This window comes from Notolabrus celidotus, chromosome 6 (assembly GCF_009762535.1).
Source record: "Notolabrus celidotus isolate fNotCel1 chromosome 6, fNotCel1.pri, whole genome shotgun sequence".
Taxonomy (NCBI): domain Eukaryota; kingdom Metazoa; phylum Chordata; class Actinopteri; order Labriformes; family Labridae; genus Notolabrus; species Notolabrus celidotus.
This window is the reverse complement of record NC_048277.1, coordinates 4028304-4048387: the sequence shown is the minus strand read 5'-3', so window position 1 is coordinate 4048387 and position 20084 is coordinate 4028304. Positions and strand designations below refer to the sequence as shown.

At 42.4% G+C, this 20084-nt stretch overlaps 1 protein-coding gene across 1 annotated transcript in view; it reads right to left on the bottom strand.

The window, feature by feature from the left end:
* Nucleotides 1-20084, bottom strand: part of znrf1 (zinc and ring finger 1) — a 102436-nt gene that overhangs the window by 20363 nt on the left and 61989 nt on the right. Inside the window, exon 2 of the mRNA XM_034686699.1 lies at nt 9254-9349. Coding sequence (XP_034542590.1) covers nt 9254-9349 — 96 coding nt within the window. The remainder of the gene's footprint in view (nt 1-9253; nt 9350-20084) is intronic.

Genomic DNA, 20084 nt, shown 5'->3' with positions numbered 1-20084 from the left:
AACGTGTCGAAAGAAGCCAAGTGGTAAACAAAACCTCAACAGAAGAAGAAGAAGAAAACAAAATGATACTATCATGACAAGTAAGGCATAATGTATGGCAAGCAGCTAACCATAACATGCTAATCATACATTATCCCGCATATTACCCGTCTACTAACTTAAAATACAAGCACGTTGTTAAAAACATTGATTAAAGATTATTTTATTGATTTAAATGATTTCTGTTTACAGTTTTTAAAAATAGTCCCAGTGATTCCTCGTCAGTGATCGTTCCATGGTGATGGATTCTTCTCTGTCTGTTGCGGTGGATTGAACATGAAACTGTCCTCATTCAGCTCTCCTTCTTCTCTAAGCTCTGAGGTTCACACACCTTTAAAAAGAAACTAATGACACAACTTTGATGATTTAGCATGCTAACCAAAGCTAATGTTTTAGCCACATTGTTTTGATGTGAACAGAAGCTAACAGTTTTACCTCACCTTACGGTCTATGGTGTCAACAAGCAGAAGCTAAATGTGTCTGAACTCTTTTCTGTGGAAAACTGTACCAGACTGTACCAAACTGTACCACACTGCACCAAACAATACCACACTGTACCACTCTGTACCATACCATACCCCTCTGTACCAAACTGTACCAGACTGTACCAAACTGTACCAAACTGTACCAGACTGTACCACACTGTACCACACTGTACCAAACTGTACCAAACCATACCACACTGTACCACTCTGTACCAAACTGTACCAGACTGTACCACACTGTACCACACTGTACCAAACTGTACCAAACCATACCACACTGTACCACTCTGTACCAAACTGTACCAAACCATACCACTCTGTACCAAACTGTACCACACTGTACCAAACCATACCACTCTGTACCAAACTGTACCAAACCATACCACTCTGTACCAAACTGTACCAAACCATACCACTCTGTACCAAACTGTACCAGACTGTACCAAACCATACCACACTGTACCACTCTGTACCATACCATACCCCTCTGTACCAAACTGTACCAAACTGTACCAAACCATACCACACTGTACCACTCTATACCAAACTGTACCAGACTGTACCAAACTGTACCAAACCAAACCACACTGTACCACTCTGTACCAAACTGTACCAGACTGTACCACACTGTACCACACTGTACCAAACTGTACCAAACTGTACCATACCATACCCCTCTGTACCAAACTGTACCATACCATACCCCTCTGTACCAAACTGTACCAGACTGTACCAAACTGTACCAAACTGAACCAAACCATACCACACTGTACCACTCTGTACCATACCATACCCCTCTGTACCAAACTGTACCAGACTGTACCAAACTGTACCAAACCATACCACACTGTACCACTCTGTACCATACCATACCCCTCTGTACCAAACTGTACCAGACTGTACCAAACTGTACCAAACCATACCACACTGTACCACTCTGTACCATACCATACCCCTCTGTACCAAACTGTACCAGACTGTACCAAACTGTACCAAACCATACCACACTGTATCACTCTGTACCAAACTGTACCAGACTGTACCACACTGTACCACACTGTACCAAACTGTACCATACCATACCCCTCTGTACCAAAATGTACCAGACTGTACCAAACTGTACCAAACTGAACCAAACCATACCACACTGTACCAAACTTTACCAGACTGCACCAAACTGTACCAAACTGTACCAAACTGTACCAAACTGTACCACACTGTACAGAAGCAAACCGGACTGCTTGGTGGATTTGCACCAGAACATCACCCTGTGTCAAGATAACAGTTTTGGGAACAAAAACTTGACCCCCATTGTTATCACAGACAGGTACATACCTGGTTGCATAACTCATAAAGTCATACATTAATCTGTATATCTTTGACTAACTAAAAGCTAGTGTTTGTGATCCTTAAACCTCTCTCAGTCCTTTCTGGAAGTTCAACTTTTGCAATAAAGAGAATTCACTAATCAGCACATTTTTCATGACCTTGCATTTTTGATGATCTCTGCAACTTTTCTGCTAATACAACAAACTGCTCTCTCCCACATGGACGTTGACAAGTCTGTCTCTGACAAGTCCACGTTCTTGATACTCCAAAGATTGATCCTCTTAGGTTTGCAATGTTGCACAACACGGAAGAGTATGGTTTTCTGGGTCTTCAAGATCAGCATTCCAGAGACTTATTTCTTACAGTTAAGCCTTAACAGCAGCATGTATTATAAAAATGAATCTGTACTTAATTTCTTCTTGTGATTATTTATCCATGTTGAAAACTGTTAGCTGTCTACTTAGCCATGTACTCCCTGGAGCCTTGTATTGGGTCTATCGATCAAAGGCTGTGTTCCAAAAATTCCACCAACCAGTGACTCTGTTGAAAATTAGTCAGCGCTAAAAAGTTACAGTGAGACAGTAACCCCCCTCTCTTCCTTTAATGGTTTTATAATACGCAGCAACTGGAACGAGGAGTATAACTGTGTAAATCTTTGAAATAACAGAGCACTGAAACTGTGTAGCAATGCTTTGAAATGAAGTCTTTCATGGCATTTTGTTTTACTTCATTTTGAACACATCGTATGTTCCATCTTGAGATGCCACAGCTATCTGTTGGACTACTGACATGCCCATCACACGTATGAAGTTTCATTTTTCTCTGTGTCTGTAACATTTTTCTGACTGTTCTCAGCTTTCCTGCATTTGTATTCCCTGAAGATAGAGATTAACAGCATGGGAGTATTCATGAGTGTAAATGAAGCACTAAAAGTGTAGATTTAGTTGGTGCTAAGGAGCTACGGCCATGAAACATCTATGAAAATAGGCACAATTTATTATGTGATGCTGACACGATTGGAAACATTGTCTCTGAAAATAGCCTGTTAGGTCGAGCCTTCAGTTATCAGGCCCCTCTCCTTTGGAATCATCTACCAGTCAGGGTCCTGGAGGCAGAAACCCTCTCTACTTTTAAGAGTAGGCTTCAAACTTTCCTTTTTGATAAAGCTTATAGTTAGAGCTGGATCAGGCTTGGACCAGCTCTTAGTTATGCTGATATAGGCTTAGACTGACACACTGGGATCCTGTCTTTCCCTCTATCTCCTCTCTCTGCCTGTCTCTTACTTTAACTCTTCCTATCCCATTAAAGTTTCTAACCATAGACCTTTCTGGAGTCCCTGAGCTCCCTTGTCTCGTAGGTCCCTCTGGATCTCTGCTGCTGTGGATGTGCCAAACTCCAGCTGCTACAATTACTAGTATCCGTCTCATCACTATCATCTCTCTCTCTCTCTCTTCATCTCCCTCTATCCCTCTCTCCAACACAGTCTCAGCAGACGTGTGTCTAACATGAGTCTGGTCCTGCTGGAGGTTTCTGCCTGTTAAAGGAAGTTTGTCCTTGCCACTGTAACTTGCTAAATGCTGCAAAGTGCTCTGCTCATGGTGGATTAAGATGAGATCAGACTGAGTCCTGTCTGTAAGATGGGACTGGATCTGATCCTGTCTTGATGTTGGGTCTTTGTTAATAACAGAACATAGAGTACAGTCTAGACCTGCTCTGATGGAAAGAGGATAACATATATTGTGATTTGGCGCTATATAAATACAGATTGATTGACTGATTTAGATTAAAGATAAAAACAAACACTTATAAGATAATTGTATAAACATTCACTTCAAAAACCACCTCTGTGCCTCTATTGTATACTGCTACACCGCCTGTACTGAAATGACTCGAGGCCCATAAGTACATTTTAGGTAAAATGAGTGCTGGGCCAGTCCCAGCAGTCCTCCTGTGAGGGTCTGATTGTATTCCTGCATCTATTGTGTGCATATGTAATGCCCTTCCTCAGAGATGTGCTGATGTGCGACAGTCAGAAGGCCCAGGTGATTGACAATAGACCCCCGAGCATGCTGGGAAATGAGATAAGCAGCAGCTTGGTCCGTTTTTGTGCGTCTCAAAAACCCATGAGAACAGAGAGAGAGAAATTACAGAGAGATTACACATCCAGAAGAGAGCTGGACAGACAGACAGGCTCACAGAGGACAGAGGGACAGAGCGAGAACGGGAGAGTAATTTGCTGAAAATAAAGAGTGACAGGACAGACTGAACTGTAGAAAAAAAGGCAGGAATTATGGGAGTCATTCTCCTTTTACCCTCTCTCCTCTCCCCTGTTATCGGCCATCAGGGTACTCCATCACTCTGGATCCCATCTTCTTTAAGACAGTTTCACTCTCCTCTCTCAGTCTCTGTCACTCAATCTTTCCCCTCACAGTCTGAATCAGGCTGCAGGCTTCAAACGTACATTATATTTTACTGCGCTGGCCTTGTGGGCCTGGTTGACAGCTATTTGTGGAGCTGTAAAATTACTTCCCTCCTCTGCCTCCCTCGAACAATGTTACATGATTTAGTCTGTGTGGTTACATTATCATTATTATCAGAAACAAGACACAGTTTCCACCACGCAAACACACACACACACACACACACACACACACACACACACACACACACACACACACTCACACACAGACTTTTACAAGGTGACATTAAGGCTTCAGATCTGGGGAAGGCTGCTTGTTCTCTATCTGGAGCCAAACAAGTGACTGTCAATCAGCGATTCGCTAGAGGGCCATGAACAGACATGACTGCTGCCCGTACAGCCCGTACCCTGGAGGGCAGACAGTGTTTCTGCAGCAGTTATACCGACCCTTTTCTCTGTGATGACATTTTTATTTCATTCATAAATAGCCCTGAGTACCACTACAAACACAGGCCACCCAGTAAAAGCTTTCTCAACGCTCGGCTCGGAGACATTTGGTGATCTTTTATCCTCCTTTTTCACTTCAACTTTATGCAAACCATCATAAACAGATGTCTGTAACTGAATGGTGAGTTCAGAGTAAACAGCAGACTAAACTAAGAGAAATCACATGAATTATTTGAGGTTGACTTAACTTCTTATACAGTTCAACCTGGACATTTTGACTCTGTGTAATCAAACTAGTCGACTACATCTAACTCCCCTCACCTGTATCTTAGAATGGATGCACAAGTGTTCACTGACTGTGTAGCCAAAAGATTTAGAGCTCCCCCGGCTGACCAGCTGCATTACACGCATCAGGCTGAACAGCGAATACCGACCTGGACAGGAAGTCAAGCACGAGGATGACATGAAACATCTACTCACTTTCAAGATAAAACACCATATACGGTAGGAATGGGTATTTCTAGCCAAAACACTATTCGATAATATTGGCATCTATTCGCCGATTATCCGAAGTCCCAGGTAGATTGTGCAAATCAGGTCAGTGACGTATGGAGAAAAAAAAAGTAAATGCACTACACCACCAGACCAGTAGAGGGCAGTATAACAAAGACGAATGCCATTCATCACAGATGACACCATAGAAGCAGACGGACAGGCAGGTATCATTATGAGCAACACAACAGTTAGCCTGTTAGCATGAAGAGACTCAGCTGGTGCTGTTTTAGATGGTGCTATATTTCATCACAGATGGATTCACTGAATCAACACGTGAGAGGAGATAAGCGCGAGTAGCAAAGACGTTTCAACACGGCTTTAAAATCCTTTTGAACTCAAAAAGCCGAGGCAGAGATCGACTGGTGTTTTGGTTTAAACAGCGACCCTGTTAACTGGAGACTTTCAGCCGGATGCATCCCTCATAAACGTCTTTAGACGATCATTAAATATCTGATGAGGATATTTTGAAATCTTAATAAAAACTAAACTAGTTTGCATTCCCAGGAACTCCCTCTGTGTTTCAACAGCTGTGTAAACTCCACAAACACTGACACGTTCAGCTGAAGGTCTCCAGTTTACAGGGTCACTTTTAAAACCGTAACACCGGGAGAGACGCATTCACGGTGGGCTAAGAGAAGACTACTGTTACAAGCTGCTAAATCAAGAGAATCACAGCTTCTTCTTTTGAAAAGTACACACACATACGAAAAAGATAGAACAAATAAAAACTAATGAAAGAAAGAGAAATCAAGTGAATCACAGATGTGTGTGATGTTATTTTGGACGGCGGGCGGAATAAAAACACTGAAGGTAATCTACCAATCAGACACGTTCAGCATTGCAGACCTTGACCCCCGAAAGGCCAAGGACCTGTGAAAAGTACTAGCCCCCTAGCAGGGGCTTTTCAGGGGGGAGATTATCTACCCCTGAACTAAATTTAGACCCTGGGTCCACCGGTCAAAACACACGTAGTTCAGGGGTAAAGTCCCTGCGGTTGAAAAACGCCTCAACACAGCAAAATGAGATTTTATCAATGTTATTTTTTCTTGTATCTTTTTGTATGTAACACAGAATATATATCAGATAAATGTTTACTATTCTGTTCTTCGTTTAGTCCTTTGCAATAACTGAGTTGACTCATTTAAGCTACTTCTGGTTTACATCTATTAATCCCAGCAAATGTGGTTTGTGGTGACCAAGTAGAAAATCATACAACATTAACCATGTGCCTTATCAGCTCTCTTAAAAAGGAGGCTGAAGGAATGGCAATGTTAGCACACAAGGGTTTCGATGTACGTAGATTTACTCTGGTTAAGTATAAGCAGCTTTTATTGGTCCATAACATACAACACTCTCAGGAGTAATAGCTTAGCAGCAGTAAAATCAAATCAAGCAGTGTTTAAATAACATGGAGGAAAAGAGAGGATGGTCAGGGAGAGACAGTGAGGGATGAGCTAACAGAGGAACACAGCGGCAGCACACAGACGATCAATACCACCACATAAAAGACCCTGACATGGTCCACTCCCAGAGCCCTGCACTGTTTACACACAATGAGATATTTTAACACCATGTAGAAACCCAGGGACAAAACTGAGCGTTTATACATCATGTTGTTGTGATTGATTTGTTTTAATTATTATGAATGAAATGAAAAGTTATAGAAAGTTAAAGATCCTTGTGGAACATGTAATGATAAGCATTAGAAAGCTAACCGTTTAATCATTTAGCTAAAATATACAAGGCGACTTGAAATATGAGGTTAATATGTGTGTGAATGAGTGGTGAATCATGGGAAAGATGCCCAATGAAGTCTAGTCTAAGTATAGATTTATAATCTACGTCCACAAAAAGACTTCAAAACGTTAATTTTTGACTTTTCAGCAGTGGCCCTGCTCGTCTTTTAAATCTCTTTTCCATGTTAAATACTTACTTGAATGGCCTGTGATCGGGCCGGTAACATCATGTGAAACTAAAAGTGTTTCAGTAATGGTTTAATTCTGTCAGGGGTCTTTCTGTCATGAGTGTCTTTTGTTTGGTTTGAGTTTTCCTTGTTTTGTTATCCATCATTGATTTCCTGTTTTATTCTCCAGATGTACCTCGTTGTGTTTCAGTCTTGTTTCCTCCCTGTGTGTACTCTGTGTTTGTTTAAGTTCACTTTATGTTTTGTTTACCTCGTGTTATCACTGACCCATGTCTTGTGTTGTGTGTATTTTCTCATGTTTATTAGTCTTGTCTGTTGTGTTTCCTGTTTTATTTTGTAGTTCTCTCTCCCTGTGTGTCCAGTTTAGTTTTACTTCCTGTCCTTGTGTGTTTCTCCTCCACCTTGATTACCCTCATTAAGGCGTTTTTCGACTAGAGGAACTTTACCCCCGATGGACCCAGGGTCTCAATTTAGTTCAGGGGCAGGTAATCTTTCCCCTAAAAAGCCCCTGTTAGAGGGGTAGTACTGCTGAATGTGTCTGATTGGTAGATTACCTGCAGTGTTTTTATTCTGCCCTCCGTCCACAATAACATCACACACATCTGTGATTCACTTGATTTCTCTTTCTTTCATTAGTTTTGATTTGTTCTATCTTTTTTGTATGTGTGTGTACTTTTCAAAAGAAGAAGCTGTGATTCTCTTGATTTAGCAGCTTGTAACAGTAGTCTTCTCTCAGCCCACCGTGAATGCGTCTCTCCCGGTGTTACGGTTTTAAAAGTGACCCTGTAAACTGGAGACCTTCAGCTGAACGTGTCAGTGTTTGTGGAGTTTACACAGCTGTTGAAACACAGAGGGAGTTCCTGGGAATGCAAACTAGTTTAGTTTTTATTAAGATTTCAAAATATCCTCATCAGATATTTAATGATCGTCTAAAGACGTTTATGAGGGATGCATCCGGCTGAAAGTCTCCAGTTAACAGGGTCGCTGTTTAAACCAAAACACCGGTCGATCTCTGCCACGGCTTTTTGAGTTCAAAAGGATTTTAAAGCCGTGTTGAAACGTCTTTGCTACTCGCGCTTATCTCCTCTCACGTGTTGATTCAGTGAATCCATCTGTGATGAAATATAGCACCATCTAAAACAGCACCAGCTGAGTCTCTTCATGCTAACAGGCTAACTGTTGTGTTGCTCATAATGATACCTGCCTGTCCGTCTGCTTCTATGGTGTCATCTGTGATGAATGGCATTCGTCTTTGTTTTACTGCCCTCTACTGGTCTGGTGGTGTAGTGCATTTACTTTTTTTTTTTCTCCATACGTCACTGGCCTGATTTGCACAATCTACCCAGGACTTCAGCCCGCGGTCGAAACGCAGACAACAGTGGGGGCACAGGAACCTTTTAGTGCAAGGGAGAGTAGTTCTGGGGGCTAAAAGACCCTGGAACTCTTGGTTGAAATGCACATTTAGTTTCACCTGTGCCCACACCTGTTTGTATCTAGTTCCTGTTTCCCCTCTCCTGTGTTGGATCATTACATGTTTTCCTTCAGCTTCTCCAGTGTTTCCCTGTGTGTTGTTGTCACCATTTGGATTTTGGTTCTTAGACATTTCATTTCAGCATTTATATTCTGCACATGGACACCCCCCCCCCCCCCCCCCCCCTCAAGTTTCCTCCCCGATGTGACACTTAGCAGTCCAGGTTAAACTTGTACTCTTCTGTTCTGCAGGGCTTCAATGATTATGCACGGTTGTGTAAACTGGTTCTATGAATTTTTATGATTTCCTCATTTCTCCTCATTCATATTTATTATGTTTGGAAGGACTTCCTCAACAACAAACACAAATCTGTAGACCCTCCCACTTTGTCATAAATATTCATCAGCACAGCAGCAGGGACAAGAGACTCTGATTAATTTTGGGAAGACTAAAAAATGCATAAAAGGACACAGTGTTAGAAAATCATGGCCACAATCATCAGTTATTATTTTGCCAGCCTTCTTTAAAAGAATAATCTGCAGTGACCCCTTTATAAAAAGGAGAACTAAAGAGGCATTCCTTACCATTGTAGGAGAGGCGAGGCTTGCTTAGACACATGATGAAGTGGACCTCCATTTCATTGGACGCCACAGACTTGGAGCAGACAGGACACTTGAATCCTAGGAGGAACAACAGATCAGTGATTAATTCAATATTTACACATACCTCTGAAACAAACAAGTCATCATCAGTCTTCATCAAAACCTGTGTTTTTACTATATCACATTAAACCCAGGTGATCACCGATAGAACCATTTCTTGATGTCTTTACATCGAGGAAGGATGATGACACCTCTTTATCTTTTAAGGTGATGACCTGAACTTAAAGTCTGCAGACCCTGGTGATGAATTATCCATCAGCAGACCTCTTAAGTGTTCCTGTTTTTCCTCAAGGCTCCTGGATCCTGCCGAATGAAAAACTATGAGCTGCTGTGTCCCATCCTGCTGTACTACACAGCGAAGGGCAGCACGGATGAAACAGCTCCATTTGGGTTTACAATGTAGCCATTCATTTGTGATGTTTAAAAAGACTGAACCATCAATGAAACGGAAACACAAGTCCATATTTCGGAGAGGATTCTAGCTGCTGCGTTTTATGAAAGCAAACCCAAGTGAGGACAGATCTAAAGGTCAGCACAATGATGTGAGATAATAACAGGCATCACAACAGTGAAATGAAAGAAACCACTCTGATAAGGAATTACATTTAAATTAAATCAGAGGCATCAAGGTGGTGTATGTGTGTGTGTGTGTGTGTGTGTGTGTGTGTGTGTGTGTGTGTGTGTGTGGACCTGACGGAAAAGAGCACACTGTGTTCTGCAAAATAACTGCTGTTTTATTCTTACAGCCTTGAAGTAAGTTTGTACATGTGATAAAGCTGTGGAGGGGAGTGTCAACCCCTGAGTGGTACACTGTGAAAGTCAAGCACAGGATGCAACAAAGCAGGGATCATTTCATTGGTCAGCACTAGGGACATAACAGTATCGTGATATGACTTGTGACGATATGACATGATAGGTCCTCTGAACAAAAAGTGTTGTTTCGTTTCATCAGCAGTCGAGCAGAGTGAAGGGAAGTGGGCACCATCGTCCCATACGTGCTCAGTATCCTCTGAGCTGTGTTCACGGCCAAAAGACTGAGAAAGAATCATTTACAGCCTCGCAATGTTTTCAAGTTCTGTGCAAACGCAACAAATATCTTACCATGGACTTGTCATCAAGGTGTCATCACATTGTGATATTTTGACATTGTAACAATTACCAGTCAGCAATGCAATCTGCTTAATGTTTTTGGCAAGTTTGTTGAACTATAAAATGGAGAGCAGAGCAGGACTGAAGTTAGAATGCATGCCATCCCTGCAGGCAACACTTTCTAAATACAGTTGTAGCACTTCAGAGTAAATCTAAGTGCAAGCAGGGTCTGTCAGAGTGTCAGGTCAGGGCTTTGAAGGAAGGCATTGCAAAATCCAAATCAATAATCACACTCTTGAGACGCTTTAGGAAAAACAATTTACAGTATGTGAGATGGACCTTAAAAGCGGTAATGGCCATATAAGGAGGCAGAGGCAGGAGATGGAGCACCCACAAGGTGGGCATTTATTTACAGTGAACTTTTTCACCAACAATAAAAACACCATGTACACAGCCACATGCACCCGACAGACTCACTAACCACCCCCCATACCTCTCTATCTGATGGAACCCTCCCAGAACGATATAGAGACTGTTTGTTTCCCCCGGGACTCTTTTGCTTGTGCACCCTGGGAGCAGAGACAGGGGCTGTTTCCGAAACAGCCTGCTACATACTAGCTCTATCACTTAAAACTACTTGTTCCACATCGGTGGTGCAGCCAAATCAAGGACCCGGCAACCAGAACACACACACACACACACACACACACACACACACACACACACACACACACACACACACAATTAACAGCAGAACCAACCAAGGGTTTCACGTACAACTTCTCTGCCTCATAACTGTATCAATCATGTACACGTTATTGAACTATACAACCGTTTCATTTCATTGGCTGTCTGTGCAACATACAAATGAACAACTTAAGCTCAATAGTCCAAGAACAGAGACTGACAAGATCTCAGTTACACAGTATGACCAGATATCCAGGAATACACAACATCTAGAATTACAGCTTTTCACAACAAATGTCTCTTTGTCTTCCTGTAATCATGGACTTGCTCATGTCAAAGCATGAAGGTTTGTTTTTGTAGTGCAACAGCACAAACACTACCAGGATGATTATATCCAAATATACTCTACTTTTTTAAGCCTCATAGCGGCTATAACATGGTTTACACATATGAAAAAACAAGGTTAAGGAGTGTTCAGTGAAGAAGTAAGTTTTAGAGGAGTCATTTTTACCCATGGGGTCATGGCTAAGACATGGCAGAGACTATACCATTACTGCCCAGCTGGATACCAGCAAAAATAAACACAGTGGCTGTTTTCTAATAACTACTAATGTAGTAGGCAGTAGGTATTGCCTACTACATACTGCGTTTGAATTTAGTCTGTAGTATGACTGTTCTGTTCTGTGTTGCAGTATGCTGGACCAGACATCACTGGATTTCCGGTTTCGGAAAGCGGAAGTAAACAACGACCGAGCTGATAGATAAACTGCTTCTTTAGCATCACTTATGATTTAAGAAGTTAAGAAGTGGTTTATAAGGAATTTACTAATTTTCACAGCACCTAAAAACTGAGTTCACCCATCAAAAAAAGAAGAGAAAAGAAAAAGCGGAATGAGCCAGTGCATTGTGGGAAACAGTATGTGAGGCAGACTGGTCCGATGCATACTGAGAAATGTTCCTGAATCAGCAAACATCCGGGGAGTTTTGGCATACTGCAGATTTTGCTCTTGTTCACATACTACATACTGAAATTTAGCCAAATCAGTACGTACTGCTAGTACAGTAGGCGGTTACGAAAACAGCCAGCGTATTTGTGAGGTTCCAAGGCTGTTTCCGAAATCACCTACTATACTAGCAGTATGTACTGATATTTCCATAATTCAGTATGTAGTAAGTAGTATGTGAACAAGGGCAAAATCTGCAGTAAGCCAAAACTCCCCAGATGTCTACTGATTCGGGAAAATATCTCAGCATGCATCGGACCAGTCTGCCTCGCGTACTGTTTCCCAAAATGCACAGCGCTCGTTCTGCTTTTCCTTTTTCCTCATTTTTTGACGGGGGGAAATCCGTTTTTGGGTGCTGTGAAAGTTATCAAATTACATATAAACAACTTCCTAACGTTTTAAATCAAAAATGGATGCTAAATAAGAATTTTATTTATCGGCTTCGCCGTTGTTTACTTCCGCTTTCCGAAACCGGAAATCCAGCGACGTCTGGCTCAGCATGCTGCATGACAGATCGAACAGAACAGTCATACTACATACTAAATTCAAACCCAGTATGTAGTAGGCAATACCTACTGCCTACTACATTAGTAAGTAGTATGTAGCAGGCCGTTTCGGAAACAGCCCTAGTCTCCTTTTCTTCCTTTGTTTCCCTTTCCCTGTGTGATTGTCTTGTTTGTTTGTCTGCTCACCTGGAGATGGGGGTGGATTTGACTCACCTTGCTGCAATCAAGTCTGCTCACCTGCTGCTAATCAACAATCAAGCCACCAACTCTGTCTGCAGTACTTAAGCCCGGCTCAGTCCTCCACTCATTGCCAGATCGTCCGTTTACCAAGCGTGGTACTCAGCTCAGGCCCTCTTCAAATGTGTTTTTTGAAATCCTTTTTCCCTTGAAACAAACTAACCTTGTCTCTCCCTGTGCCCAGATCTCCAAGCAGCTTTTCAAGAACCAAACGCCCAGAACCACGGCCAGCCAGTCACCATCCATAACGCACCCTGCAAACCTGGGCCCGTATGCACGTCCAGCCATTACTCAAACAGGACCATTAGCCTTAACATACCGTTATGGAGCGGCCCATTTGGCCGTAGCGTTAGCCGCATGCACAACTGCAAATAATTGGCCAATTAACTAATTACGCCATGAAAGCAAGGCTGGTGCAAAACGTTATATGTCCAGGGAACCTCCTGGAAAACCCCTATCAAACAAATTCGAATTGCGCATGCCTACTACACATAAACAACAATAAACATGGCGAGCGGTGCCGGTGTGACTGAGAGAAGATCAAGAAAAAACTATTTTTCAGCAGAAGAAGAAATGAACATTTGATTAGAAGAGTATAGAATGAACAAACAGCTGTTATCAGCAAGTCAGTCCTCAAAGAGAACAAACAAGGAGAAAGGGGAAAGTTTGGCTGAAGATCTTGAACCGGGTAAATGCATGTGGTGTTTCTGAGCGCGCTCAGTAGAAGACCTACAAAATAAAACAATGTCTTTGCATATTTGGTCTTAACACATTTGGTAACACATAAGCACGATGTCCTCCATCCTTTAAACAGCCTAACAGGTGTGGTAATCCTGCCGTTAGCACCTGTAATGGTGGGGTCTACCTCCATTAAATGTAATGCTTTGTTGGGGCGTTAACCCGGCTCATGCAGACCGCACCGCTTTTTTCACCATTAGTACAAACGGCCCGTTTTCATCGCTTATGGCTGGACGTGCATACAGGCCCTGAACTCTACCTGTTGCAAGTTACCTCATTAAAACCCTGTTTTCAAGACTTCATCCTTGCCTCCCTTTGTGTCTGCACTGTGGGTCCTAACCTGGATTCGTTACAACAGTATTCCTTATTGTTTGGCAGGAGGCAGGAGTGCTGGTTCACCAGACCTAACCAAACCTGAACAAAAGCCTGGACACCATCAAAGAAAGTCTGAACAGTGTCAATGGCATGTCACACTTTTGGGAACCTTTCTGCTCACAGGAACGTCTCAGTGAAAAGTCTTCTTTCTTTCATTCCATTGCATTGATCCAATTTGTTTGACAATTAGATCAACCACAAGGTCACATGAGCTGAGTTTGCATGCAGCTGGAAACACACAGTACTGCTCAGTTATAAGTTAGACTACCAATCACACTGCAGTGATCATTCACTCCCAGCTCCATCATTTAGACTCGGGCATCTTTGAGTTATGTTTGGCTGTATATTCAAATAAAGTTAGCGCATCAACACAGTCTCATTTTAGCGTGCAGGCTCCTGTGTGAGACGTTGACTTTAGAAACCTTGTTAACAGCGATGCCCTCATACCCAAAGTGTTCTACCTGACCTCTCGGTTTTCACTCATCAGATTAATATTAAAGCCACAGTCTTGTAAGGATTAAAGACTCTAATCTGAATGGACAGTGATTGTATATGTGCTTCTATCATGTGCTGATATAATGAGGTTTACATAAACAGAACAGCAGCAGCACAGCCAGAGGGATTTCCTACAGGGGATTTATTTGAGAACACTTTTTCCTTGGCGGGCACTTTCCCTTTCAGGAGACTTTTATCCCTGGGGGGATTTTGTTTTCTCTGGGGATGTTTTTCTTGTACACTTTGCAGTTCTCGGGTTGTTGGTGCTACGCTCTCCCTGCAGGTTCAGATAGGCCTTCTGGGTTTTTTTCTCTTCCTGTTTTTATTCTTCCCTTTGTGCCCTCATGTCTGTCTGTTGAAACTTGTTTTCGATGCTGGTTTGTAGAAGAAAACAAACCTGAACTCAGGGGGTATTCTTGTGATAAAGTATTCACTTTCATTTGATTGGGAGCCTGTGGTCTGCTTTAAGGGCTATGCTCCAAAATTCACTTGATCCTTCAGATCCTACAACGCAACATGTTGTTTATCAGCCCTGGTCTGATAACCCCTGGTTTCATGGACTATATAAAAAGATAGACACTGGACTAAGCACAGCTCCCCAAATGTGAAGCCACAAGATTTATAGCTGCCCCTTCTGCTGCAGTAAAGGTTATAGGGCCCACCTCCCCGACGGGGGTCTAGCTAGTAAACTCAGGACAGTTTTTAATCATGTTATTTATGTGCAAGTGTTTGTTTTTCTGAGAAATGTTTCATTAGCCTCATTATTGATTCTGAAAAAAGGGTGTGTGATGTGATTGACAGCTCTGTTAACACATGTATGTCCTTCAGCGTTATTTACCGGATTAGCAGAGTAGAGGAAAGGTGCCAACACAAGAGTCATTGGACTTTCAATAATCTATATTTACACACAGAGGTCAGGACTTTCAGCATGGGAAGTGTTCTGGTTTCTGTTTGTAGTACATTTGTAATCTGAGTAGTATTGACCAATCATGTTTCAGGAGGCTTTGGTGTCTGCAGGTCAGTCTGTGTGGAGAGCAAAAGCAGGCGTAATGCACGTCCCTGTAATGACATCCCTGCAATGACATCCCTGCCATCAGCAGTAATCTGACGTTGATTTGTTTATGTCCATAAATAGATATCTGCATCTGCAAGTGAAGCTACCACACTGTTCTAAATCAAAATGTTCAACTGGACGCACAAATCTGCTCGATGCATCAGCGGTTAGATTTCCCGACAACCTGGAATGCATCAGAAATGATTGATCCAACTTCTGTTCAACGAACAAACATTTAAAAAGTTGTTTTCTTCTCCTCCTGAAAACGGACCTGACAGAGTTTGCATTTTTACACAAACTTTGTCAGGTGTTTGTCTTTCCAAACTTTTTTGTTATTTTGGCAAACTTGAGACCCATAAATTGTAAGTTAATCACAAGTCATCAAGTTTCTTTTTAGGTTCACAACACAGATGTAAACCAGACTGAAGCATCTGTGTGTCCACTGTTGAGCTGAGACCTACTGGTAATGGATGTATAGGCTCTATCCCGGGGGATGTAATGGAACAAGAAATGACAGCGTTTATGTTGCAGCACTAAAAAGGAAGTTTCTTTTCTTACAGCGGAATTACTGAAAAGTTGGCATCCGCTCCAAGGGGCATATATCACCTCCTGACATTAGATGATGATAGGTGATGAATGGTGAAGTGTCTTTAGAGAGTGGACTTTCCACAACTGTGAGTGTCTGCTTCAGTTTAACACAAGAAGTGCTGTGGACCTCACCAACCCCGGGGATCTTTTATCCACAGTTAGATGTGTGGTGTGGTTTTTGGAGGTGCAGGCAAGCAACAACCTCCAGACCCGGGAAATGAAACTAATGCCAAAGTTTTGAAAAGTGCAGTTCCTCAAGTGTCCACTTGAGGCTGGCTGCAGAAACACCAGAAAACACATACACACCCATTCAAAGAAGACGATCTTTACAGCAGAAATAAACATGTTTACAGCCTGGTTCAAAAAATTATTTTAGTAATTTCTCTATCAGCACGCACTGGACGGGATGGAATGTTCCTAACTCAGCAGATTAGGAGACATTAGGTTACAAGTTTTTTATAATTAGAGCACAGCTGACTTGACTGACAGGCGGGAACACTGTAGCTGTTAGCAAGGAGGCTAAAGGCCCGCCTCTTTACGTCACACTAGCTTGACAGACGTTAGGTTGAGTTCAGCATTTCCAATATGGCTGCCGCCGCCGATCCTATCAATAACAGAGCTTCAGAAACAGATGGGTGACATCACAGAGACAACATCCATTTATTATACAGTATGGGTGAGACGGATAGTAGTAGTTGTAGCTGCCCATGTCTTGGCTCCAAGACATGAACATCTACCACACCCATCACATGATATGTGTCTGCTGAACAGTGTTTCACAGTTTCAGGGAAACAAAGAGTTCAGAGTGGAAGCCACAGCGAAATGATTCACAGGCTGAACGAGCTCTGATCACGCCAACTTTCTTCTGAGGATGTTTTATGTGAATGATTCATCTTGACATGAAGGCAAGATATGGACAGAAACATAACAGGAATGATTTTGTGTTGTTTTTATTTGTTGTTTCGTTTGTGTTATCAGCCCCTACCCCCTCGGGATTATTGTGGGACCCCATATATACAATGAGATTAAATTTGGATCCTTGGTATCAGAGCACTGATGACATCATCAGGGGAGATTATCTTGGACTTCATGAAGTTCTCTATAAAGACAAATCATCCATCCATCCATCCATTATCTTGACCGCTTATCCCGTTAGGGGTCACAGGGGGCTGGAGCCTATCCCAGCTGGCTTCGGCTAAAGGCATGGTACACCCTAGACAGGTCGCCAACCTATCACAGGGCTACAAAGACAAATCAATCAATCTTTATTTATATAGCACCAAATCCCACAAACATTATCCTCAGACTCTTTCCAAACAGAGCAGGTCTAGACCGTACTCTATGTTCTATTATTAACAAAGACCCAACATCAAGACAGGATAAGATCCAGTCCCATTTTACAGACAGGACTCAGTCTGATCTCATCTTAATCCACCATGAGCAGAGCACTTTGCAGCATTTAGCAAGTTAAAGTGGCAAGGACAAACTTCCTTTAACAGGCAGAAACCTCCAGCAGGACCAGACTCATGTTAGACACACATCTGCTGAGACCATGTTGGAGAGAGGGATAGAGGGAGATGAAGAGAGAGAGTTGATATAACATTATATCATAGTTTTAAAGTCAGAGGAGTACTCGATGAGACTAACCATATTACTATGCAGAGTCACCATTAAAACCACATTAAATGGCCTTGAAGTTTAGTGGCTTCTCCCCATCTGGCGTTTTCACTGATCTATTTGGCCATGTCAGTGTGAGAGTTTTTCAGTTTCATAGAGGCTTTGATGAACAGAAAGTGTAGAAAAGTGTACAAGCAGGAACACTTCCTGAGCTGTACTTTCTGTGAGCATTCCTCCAATTCCCCTGAGCTTCTTTCAGCTCATTGCTTCAATAATAGTGCCAAAACTATCAGACATTTAATGGATGACAGTGGCAGAAAGTTCATTAAGAAACATTATTGAAATTTGGTTCAAATCTAACCACACAAGCAGTCTGAAGACATCTCCACATGCCTGGTAAAACTGTGATGTCTTCCACTAATCTGTAAGTGTGTTTTGACATTTGTCAGGTAGCCCTTTTATATTTCTTGTTTTAAGGGATGAATGCTGCAGACCTTAGTGAGTAACATATGTGCTGCTACATCAGGATTCTGGCGCTCCAGCAGTCTGATAAGCAGTCAGCTGTTAGTCTCAGAAATACTGCACAACACGTCCTGTAAAAAGAGCTACACACTCTGAGATACAGAGGTACAGTAGTTGGACAATTTGTTAGGTTACATACACAGACAAATTCACTGTACACAGACCCCCCCCCCCCCCCCCCAGCATGGCAGCTGACCCACTTTTCCTCTGCTGCTATTTTCAGAAGCTCCACAGGGACGAGCAGAGAGAAAGATGGAGGAAATGAGTGAAAAAGAGGAGCAGAAGGAAGGTTGGGAGAGTTCAGGCGTTTGAGGAGAAATGAAGGGTTATGATACCTGGTCCAGCAGGACTCTAGCTGTGCATTCAGGGAGGTATGAGTGTGTGTGTGTGTGTGTGTGTGTGTGTGTGTGTGTGTGTGTGTGTGTGTGTGTGTGTGTGTGTGTGTGTGTGTGTGTGTGTGTGTGTGTGTGTGTGTGTGTGTGTGTGTTGTGTGTGTGTGTGTGTGTGTGTGAGCATTCATTGTCCTTTAAAGGTATAGTTTGTTGCTTGTGAAGAGGGGTTGTATGAGGTCCTTGTGGATAGTAAGTGTAATAGTCACAGGGGATGACGGTCAGCTCGGCCCCTTTGTTGAGAAACTGTCCGGAGAACCAGAACAGAAGCTAAGCTATCCATCACCACAGACGAGCGCAGATCGACCATGTCATTTAGCTAACTCCAGCCAAAACATTAACATTGTAACGATTCTTTTTAACAATGATTTGATTTGTATCATGATTCGTGGTTGCCGATACGATTAAAGGACGATATTGGTTCATTTAGAACGATACGATCTGAAACAATTCAGTGACTTGAAATCGATTCAGTAACTTTTCAGCCAAACATTCATCCAGTGTGACTGTGAAATAAATCCCTTGATACTGGACAGTCCTAGATTCCTGTTGTTGCCGTGATGTTTTTGGCCCGAGCCGAGTTTTGTCCTCATCTCTGACTAAACCTGCTGGAGAGGCCTGAGGCTTCTGCAGAGCTGATGTTACCTTGATGAACGCTGCAAGAGGTGCCTGGACGGTCAGCGTTGTGTGAAATCCCATGGCACCTTAGTAGGTGGTTGGATAGATTTGTGGTGTTGCCGTGGTAACTTTACATGACCTTTACATATCCTACAAACAGAGAGCGACTTATTTAGAACATCTCTGTCTTTGCAAAAGCCAAAGTGTTTCCAGATGCTGGACCGCAATGGTGGCTTGATCATTTCTGGCTCGCTGGCTTCTCCTCTGCCGTCCGCCATGCTACGTTTTGTTGTCTGCTGGCGTGTGGCGATGACATCACAGACTGGCAGCCTGAATTGAGTAACGTTTAACGTCTTTATCATTAAAAGTACAAAAAAAACACATCCATATAAAGTCTGCCGTGCTTAAATCCAATGTGTTATTTCCTAGTATGGATACAATGGATTTATTACCTTTTAAAATGATGTTAGATCGATATATGTCGTCCAGAAAGCCAACTTGCTGAGCACAGATCGATGCAGTCGGATCATAGGAATATAAATCGATACATTGATCTAGTAGATGAATCGTTACACTCCTACAAAACACTAATGTCTGGTGTGTAATTCATCATCAGAAAGCTGATTTGTGTTGTACTCTTCTCTGACTTGTCATTTGTGTTCTTCCGCCTGCAGGGCTCTGATCAGCTGTTTGAGTCTTCCTGCTTAAAGAGAAACAAAAATAAAACCAAGCAAGAAAAAAACGAGCGATTCTGACACCAACGATGAAATTTTGTTTGCTGTGAACACAAGAGGACACAGGGTTCCCACTCTTTTCCAGAGATCATTTTCCAGG